A 9328-nucleotide genomic window follows, 5' to 3' on the forward strand; every position below is an offset into this window, starting at 1 on the left:
AATCATATTTAAATTAATTTAACAATAAACATTATTAAATTTTAGTACTACATAGCAACTAATAAATAAAAGATATATTATTTGTTGAATTTCGAAAAAATTGTGATCAAGATTAAAGAAATGAGAAAATGAGGGAGAAAAAATAGAGGTATTGAGGCATAGATGTGAAGAAGGAGAGTTTGGTTACAATAAAAAACTGAGAATGGTGAACCTCACTCAATGCATGTTAAGTATTCTACTTATATAGTAGAGTTGCAACAAACTCAATTCTCGCCAAAGTAAGAATAAATGACCATTTATATCTATAAAATATGAAAACACTGACATATGTACCTATACTAGATTGAAACTAAACTTGTACCCACGCAAGATGCTCTCCGTGTGACAAAAGTACCCTACGTGGCACTCCAACCCTCTAAAGACAGGGTACTTTTCTCACATGGAGGCCATCTTGCGTGGGTACAAGTTTAGTTTCGATTTAGTGTGGGTACATATGTCACCGTTTTCATTTTTCATGGATACAAATGGTCATTTATTCGCCAAAGTAATTAACTAAGCTACCAATAAAAATACCATGCAAGTAATGCCTATTAACATTCCCCCACAAGCTGGATAGTGAGAATTACTAATCCAAGCTTGAATTTGAGATTACAAGTAATATCTACAATAATTATATAGTAAGATTCCTCCTCAAGCTGGATTGTGAAAGTTCATTAGTCCAAGCTTAGAGAATATCTATTTGAACGGCCCAGGAGGTAGAGCCTTAGTGAATATGTCTACTGTTTGGGAGCAGATGATACAGGTAAGAGTTTAAGAACACCAACTTGAGCCTTTTTTCGAGTGATGTGGCAATCAACCTCTATATGCTTCCTGCACTCATAGAAGGCAGGGTTGGCAGCTAAGTGCATGGCTAACTTATTGTCACAGTAAAGGTTGAAGGACATAGAGTAATCAATCTTGAGGTATTTGAGGAGGTAGAATAGCCATTGACCTTCTACTGTCCGTAATGCCATAGCTCTATACTCAGCTTCTGAGGATGAGCGAGCCACCGTTGTTTGCTTCTTGCTTTTCCATAAGATTAGGGAGGTGCCAAGGAAGAAGCATTGACCTGAAATAGAGCATCGAGTATCTGCACAAGTGACCCAGTTTGAGTCAGTGAATCCCAAAAGAGACAAGTCAGAGGAGGATTTGAAAAATAAGCCTGCAACAAAAGCGTTTTTCACATACTTGAGCACGTGGAGGGTAGCTTTGAAATGAGCATCTGTAGGAAAGTCTAAGTATTGACTGAGCTTTCCTACAACGAAAGATATATCGGGCCTCATGTTAGTGAGATAGATGATCCTTCCCACTAGCTGCCTATATTTAGTAATGTCCTCTAACTTCTGCTCAGTATCCTTTGAGAGAGAGGTGTTGTAAGACATAGGTGTGGATGTTGGCTTTAAACTAAGCATGCCAAAGTCTTGAAGAAGGTCTAAAGTATATTTACGTCGATAGAGAGAGATCCTAGATTGTGATCGTGAAATTTCCATACCAAGGAAAAACTTTAATTTCCCAAGGTCCTTAATGTTGAATTTCTCATCCACTAGCCTCTTCAAATCGTTGATTTTATCAATGTCATTGCCTACCATGACTAAATTGTTTATGTAAACAAGCACTATAGTGAACTTGGACCCTGAAGCCTTGGTGAAGTGTAAGTAGTCATTTTTGGATTGAATATAGTCCGCTGCGGATAGTGTAGAATACAGTTTGGTGTTCCATTGCCTACTGGCTTATTTCAAGCTATAAAGAGACCTATCCGACTTGCAAAATGTACACGGAGAAAGTGAAAGACCTGGTGGAACTCGTATGTAAACTTCTTCAGGTAGGTCGCCATGAAGCAATGTAGTGTTGACATCTAATTAATGAAGATGCCAACCTTTAATGGCAGCAATGGCAAGAATGAGTCTTAGAGTTGTCATCTTCACCACTGAACTAAATCTGTCGAAGTATTTAAAACAGGATATTTGAGTAAAGCCTTTTGCTCACCTCTCAACTGTCCCATCAGCATGGTATTTGATCTTGAAGACCCACTTACAACAAATTACCCTTTTTTCCAGCAGGCAGTAAGGTAAGAGACCAAGTGCGATTCCTTTCAAGAGTTAGAAGATTATCATTGATTGCATTCCTCCACATTCGTTCTTCACAAGCTCTTCAAATATTTTGGGTTCACTGGCTGATGATATGGTAATTGAAAAATGCTTTTGAGACTATAATAATGAATTATATGATAAGTGATTAGCAATTGGATGCCTACAAGGTGAATTGACAGTGGTTGGTGTGTTTGTGACAAGCATACAATGATAGTCCTTCAAATAAGTTTTTTTGTGTTATCATGGGCCTCTCATTCGCATTTAGTTGTGTGTTTAATTATGGGTGCACTGCAAATACAGAATCATGCATTTGAGAGTGATATGATATGAGTGATGTGGGTTTTGCAATTTACAATTCTTGAATTGGGTTAGAAGCATTAGGTGCTTCTTTAAGTGATTGTGAGGTTGATGATCTCTTGTTGTGTGTGATAGGGTCAAGTGCAGTGATTTGTAGAACTGTGTAAGACCCAAAACCTTTGAAAAAAGGCTATCATTAGCTAATTTCAAATTCAGTATTTCTGTAGCTTTAGTTTCAAAAATTATCTTATTAAAGATAATTAGAACAAGTTTTGATTTACTGAATTTGAAATAAATTAAGATTATTATCCAAAATTATAATTATTGAATTATTTTTTTTATTTAAATTATAAAGTTGATAGTTATGAAATAATAAGGATTTTATATGATTTGGATTAAATAAGTAATATTTTAAATATTAATACTGCTATTTTGGAAAATGAAGAAATTAAGTATATTACTTCTAATTACTTGATTTGGACCTTTTATTGAAAATAATTTGTGAAAGTGATGAACAAATAGTATTTTCTATAGATAATTAGTGTTGGATTTAATTGAGTTTCAATTACTATATTATCTATATTTTTAAGTGAAATTACAAAATTACCCTTATACCTAATTTTACACTAATCCTAAAACTCAACACACACAACCCTAACCCTGAAAACCCTACCTGGTAACCCGGTTCCCCTGACCCGGTACACACTAGGGTACCTAATATCACAGCAGCAGCAGCAGCTGTAAACTAATCAAAGGAAAGAAAAGAAGAAGAGGGAAGCAGGGGAGGGGTTTTGCAGAATCAGGGAAGATGGGAGAAAAGGGAGGCAGCGCGGCGGGTGCCACTACCACCGTCGCCGCCGTCGCTAACAAAGGGGAGGGGAGATCTGAACAAGAAGGGAGAGTGACGCGAAAGAGGGAGATGAGGCCTCACTGCCATCATGCTCTGCCGCCATCGCACCGTCGCCTGACCGGGGGAGAAGACCATCGCGCCTCACTGCCTCGCCACCGCCGAACTCGCGCGCAGAGAGAGAGAAGATGCGCGAAAGGGAGCCACCACGGGGAAGCCATCACCGCCTGTCACCGTTGCCGAGCGTGGGGCCTTCGCCGTTCTCCTCGTCGCCGACCAGCTTGTCACGTCGCCGCTGTCGCACCGTCGTCCTCATCACAGAGCCAGTCGCCAAGCTTCCACAGCTGCCGCGTTTCACCGTGGTTGAGGGTGTCTCCACCACCGCACCTTGGCCGACGGTATTGCCGATCTGTTGCTCCGCGGTGCCTAGCTGGAGCTTCTGTTGTTAATGACGGAGGTCAGTGATTGCCGGAAGACGCCATTGTTATTGCTGCCGAAGGAGAGAGAAGCTGTGCCACTGTTTTGGTCGCCTGGAGCAGTCTTGTGGCCGCCAGAAATACCACCGGAGATGCCATCACTGGGCTTAGTCACTCCTTGGTTGCGGTAAGGATTTATTTTTGGCTTTGGTCCTTTTTGAATTCTCGGAATGCTATAGTTACTGAATGTTGCTGCAGCCACCTCTGTCGCCGGAAACAGCCACCGAGTCCCCTGTTTTGGTAAGAATTTCCGAGTCGAAAGGCCTTTTGTCGTTGCTCTGTAAACTTATGCTGAAGCGTTGCACGTTGTCCATCATAGGGATGTGGATTCGTGCTTGCATTCCGTGCTCGGAGTTTGCAGCTGCCTCGTTTTGTCGTTCCAATAGGTATTTTTGTTTCGGAAATCCTCGCATTGTTGTTCTATACGTGTATTAAAGCATTTACAAAATTAATGTACTTAGGATTTAGTAACTGAGGTTGCTTGTTGTAAATTAGAGCTATTTATGCTGCTGTGAAAATGTGTGGGACTGTGCTTTGAAGCTGCCTTTGGTTTGGGTTGAGCTATTTACGCTATTTATGAGGCGTTTGGACTATGGTTTTGCGTTAAGGTAGGGGCGTTTTCCGAAAACTATAGTTTATTATATGAATTATTATATATGGATACTGATGTGATGCAATGTGTATTTGGTGATTGTATCGGCCTTACGTATTATTTGATTGTCTCGAAAGATAATGAATGTTTGTTGGCTGATTTTGTTGCGCAGCTTTGTGAAATAGAATGTTTGGAGTTGATTCTTTAAATATTTGGAATTTGAGTTTAATCTGTTGGGGATTAATTTGAGCTGAGTTGACTCTCTTGTTAATGTGAAAGATAGAATACTCTTGAAATTCAGCCTGGTTTGCTTTAATTGATTTGGTTTTGATAAATGATTTGTTGCTGAACCGATTCTTCAAAGCTTTGGAAATGAGTTAAATCGATTGATATTGAGTTGATTTTGAAATAGTTTCCTTGATATATGCCACTGAGGCGACTGTTGGACAGTTGAAACATTTTAGAATTTATCATGGGTGGTTGAAGTTGGTTTTGCCTAAGTAAAGGAAATGGCTTTGAAAGAAGTAAATGATTACATGACTCGGTTTGGCTTAGATCCTATTTTATTACTCAAATCGGAAAGTCAAGGTTTTAATGATTTTAAATGAATTTGGTGAAATGAGTTATGTTATTTTCCCCTAAAGACTTGGGACTCTACCGGAAAACTTTTGGTTATAAAATCCCATTGTTGGATAGGTGATTTTGAATACTTTGAAATAAATCCTTGAGTGATTTTGAATGTTCCCAAAATGAATCTTTAACTTTCCATGGTTTTGGAAGTTTTGGAAAGAGAATGCCGAGAGTGGCTTTGTTTTAAAAAGGGAACTCACTTTGAGTAAATTAGGTTTACGAGCCTGAGATGATTTGAGAAATGAGACCTTTAAAGTCAAGGCTGAAAAGAGTTGAAATTTGATTTCAAAGTGAAATGGCTTGAGAAAAGTGATTTATGGCTTAAATGCTAGTTTTATGAATTTGATGATGTTGAATGGTGGAAGTGCTGTTTTGTTATGGGCCGGAATGGCTGTGTATGATATTGATTTATGGCTGATTGTCGAATGAGTTATGGGCCATATGGCTGACTATGAATTATGAATTTAAGTCGAATGGCTGAGATGGTTGTTGATCCATGGTTGGGACTGAATGAATATATGCTTGAGATACCTGGGTAGTAGCAAGGGTTGTGATTCGTCCCACTTGCTCCAGGTCAGAGACTGTGATGCCTGGGTAGTAGCGGTAGTAGTGGTGATTCCACTCACTCCAGGTTGAGCTTTTGAACACCCGCCTGGGTAGTAGCCGCAGTAGTGGTTATTCCACTGGCTCTGGGTTGAGCGGGTAGTAGCAATGGGGTTGTAGCTCAAACCTACTTGCTCCGCGATGGGTGTTTCTATCCATGGTTAGCTACCATGATGTGTCGGGTTGGCTATATAACCGACAGATGATATCATCAGCCACTAGGACAGGCATGCATCATATGCATCTATGTGACATTGTTTGGGTGTGCATATTGTACGTGATTTGTCTTTGTGATTAACTGCTAATTATTCTACTTGCTATAACTGTTTGTTTGTGCTTGAACTTCTTATCTGTGTTTGCATCTGGGACTCTGTTGGATTGTGGTGATTGGTTGATGGTTGGATTGTTTGGGCCTAGGGCCGTGGTTGAAATGAGATGGACCGATGATTGGTTTCGGTTTTGTATTTTTGGTTTGGAAAAGTATGAAATGCTAATTTGGTTTAGCATGGTTAAACATTTTCAAAAGGCTTTTGAGTTTTTGAGAATTGAATGGTTCCTCTTTTAGAAAAGATTTCCAACTTTACTTTTATTGTAAACCACCACGTGTTCCAGATTGAGACTCGATACTCTATTGACCCTGCGACGTAAGGGTGACCGGACACTTACAAATTCTCAGAAATGGTACCCCATTGAGCGATTTGATATATATATACATATATATATACATATATATATATATGTATGTATATGGATGTACTCTTTATGATTTTTGTAAGTTGTATGGTATCAATGGACGTATGTTATCGGATGAAAGTATTTTTGGGAGCGGATTCACGGTTTAAAGTTTTAAACAGGCTCATATTTTAGTATTAAATAGTATAAGTATCGTCGTAATGTGCAAGCTATCAGAGTCGCGCAGCCGGAAGCGTGAGCTTTGGTAGTTAAGGTGTTACATTATGGTATCAGAGCGGTCTTTCCTGTAGAGCCTAAGGAATGGACCGACTATACTTCAATTGTATACTCTGAGCATTTGTCATGTATTAGGTCTTGTCAAATGACGAGAATTAGAGCTTTGCGCACATGACGGTCTATTGATTAACGCTGTTAGTCTTGCATTGTATAATTCTTGGAATTAAGTTTGGCCGGCTTAATACTAGTGAATTATGTATATGAAAGCACTTATGGGTTATCATAGATGATCCACGAGTTTTGAGTAAAGCGAATCGCGGGTTTTTGGGAACGTTGGATACTATTTCTCGAGGCTATTCAGTTGTGTCTCTTGAATTTTGTTCGAGTCAACCTGTTCTTTCATATCCTAACTTGAAGTTCTTGTTTGCTAATCTTTTTGAAAAGTAGTTTGATTTTTCAACTCTATCCCTCTATTCATATGCCTTTTTGTTTGATCTTAAGTGCATATGCTGTTTGAAATCCTTGTTGCATCTATCTTCCCCTGTTTGAGTTCTTGGTTCAAGTATTCTTTGATATAACCTTGAACTTGTCTTAATGTGCTGTGCCTTTTAACTCTGGGTTGCGAGTCCATTCTTAGAGAACTTGTTGATTCAGTTTTCCTCTTATTTGACAGAGATTACAGCCAATTTTAAGATTTTTATAAAAACTTTGAAGATTTCTTATACAGTTTAACAACTATCTATTTTTAATACCTCGCCTGTACTTTTACTGGTTTGCAGAACAACATTTACTTTAGATATAACTTGACTTTCTAGTGATTTTATTATAGTTCCAGTGCATATCTTCATTTGATTATGTATTTGGGTATTTTTCAAATTTTGAAAAGAAAGGATTTTTCACTTTTATTCCGGTTGAGTTTCATTTGATAAGCTTAACTTAACTTATTTTGAATTGAGTTTGATTTAGCATACTATATGGTTTATGCCATTGTTGTTCTTTTAAAAATGTTGGACTCAGCTTTCTTCTTATGAACGGACTAAATTCTTTCTTAAGCCTTCTATCTCTATGGATGCCATACTTGACTTTGTCTTTAACTAATCTTTTGCACCGTGTGAACATTACCATTGGTTTTGGTTTTCCTTCTCTTGTAAATTTCATCCTTATGTGAGTCAGCTTGATTCATTTCAAATTAATGCATCGTTTATTCTCTCATTATCTCTACAAGAGTTTTTAGTCAAAGATTTATCCTTGAGAAATCACTAATGATTGAGTTGTCTTTTCCTATGACTTCTTCTTTTGGATCAATTGAAAGCTTCTTTGTTGTCTCATGCCTAGTAGATATTGTTTGAACTACTTTGATTTTAAGATCCTTTCTTGTATGGCTTGACTCCTTTTTAAGTGCATCCTAATTTTCTTGAATATCTTTCCGAGATGGTGATTTCAAGTATACTTTTGGATTCTTGTTTTGAACTTTTTGAAGTTTTAAATTCTCTTTGAAGAAATTCTAAACGGAATTTATTTTCTGTTGCTTGATTGAGATTGAAAGCATTGTTCGATTTTGACCAAGTTGATTTAAAATTTGGCATGCACTGTTTTAAATGAAGTTTTGAAAGCTTTCTTGTTTAGTGGAAATCGGTTTGTTTGTAATGCAACACTTAATTCCTTTACCAATTTATAAGCAAACTTTTACCTTGGATTTTCTTTTCCAAATAGAGCTTAACTTTCTCTTTTGACCTTGCTAAGATTTTTATACACGCTTGTTTGAATATGGACTTTGGAGATTTTTGAGCAAGCATTTGATTTTCCTTCCGAGTTTTCTGAACTACTTTTGGTCAAGATTGTGCACCTAACTATCTTTCTAAAATAGTTGAGGAAATATTTTGCTCTTAGCCAAACTGTGTACAGTTTGTTTTTAAAATTCTACATGATCTGTTTCAACATGAAATTGTAGTACAGCAAAGCCACGTTTATACTCTTATTTCTCTCTTGAAGAAGGCTTGTTGCTTAACTTTTCTTTTAGACTGCGAAGTGATTTTCCTGCAAGTTTACGATTCTTTTATGAACAATGTACTCGAAAGTATTTTTAATCGTGCTCTTGAGTTCTGTGAGCTTTGTCTTTGGTTTGAGAAATTCTTCTCTATAAACCTCATACTTCTTCGACTCAGCTTGAATTTGTTCAAACTAAGGTGTTGACCTTCTACTTATTGGTCTTATTAAATTATGTGATATAAGGATTATCTTTGAAGTTGTCAATTGACTTGTTTCTTGCAAACTTAATTGCTTGAGCATCTCTGTTTACATGGAGTTACATACATTCTTTCAGATCTATGAGTACTATCCTTGACATTTGACTCTCCTTTCTAAATCTTGTGTCTTTCTGATGAGCGGATAATTTATACGCTTTTTGGCATTGTTTTTAGGTAGTTTTTAGTAAGTTTGAGCTACTTTTAGGGATGTTTTCATTAGTTTTTATGTTAAATTCACATTTCTGGACTTTACTATGAGTTTATATGTTTTTCTGTGATTTCAGGTAAATTCTGGCTGAAATTGAGGGACTTGAGCGAAACTCTGAAAAAGGCTGACAAAAGGACTGCTGATGCTGTTGGAATCTGACCTCCCTGCACTCGAAATGGATTTTCTGGAGCTACAGAACTTCAATTGGCGCGCTCTCAACGGCGTTGGAAAGTAGACATCCAGGGCTTTCCAGCAATATATAATAGTCCATACTTTATTCGGGAATTGACGACGTAACTTGGCGTTGAACGCCAAGTACAAGCTGCTGTCTGGAGTTAAACGCCAGAAAAACGTCATGATCCGGAGTTGAACGCCCAAAACACGTCATAAC

The 9328-nt window shown here is 37.7% G+C and overlaps 1 protein-coding gene across 1 annotated transcript; it reads right to left on the reverse strand.

The window, feature by feature from the left end:
* Nucleotides 1-776: 776 nt before the first annotated feature.
* LOC107493436 (uncharacterized mitochondrial protein AtMg00810-like) lies at nucleotides 777-1628 on the reverse strand. The gene has a single exon (XM_016114536.1). The coding sequence runs from the start codon at nucleotides 1626-1628 to the stop codon at nucleotides 777-779; it is 852 nt and encodes a 283-aa protein (XP_015970022.1).
* Nucleotides 1629-9328: the final 7700 nt, after the last annotated feature.

This window comes from Arachis duranensis, chromosome 6, assembly GCF_000817695.3.
Source record: "Arachis duranensis cultivar V14167 chromosome 6, aradu.V14167.gnm2.J7QH, whole genome shotgun sequence".
Classification (NCBI taxonomy): Eukaryota; Viridiplantae; Streptophyta; class Magnoliopsida; order Fabales; family Fabaceae; genus Arachis; species Arachis duranensis.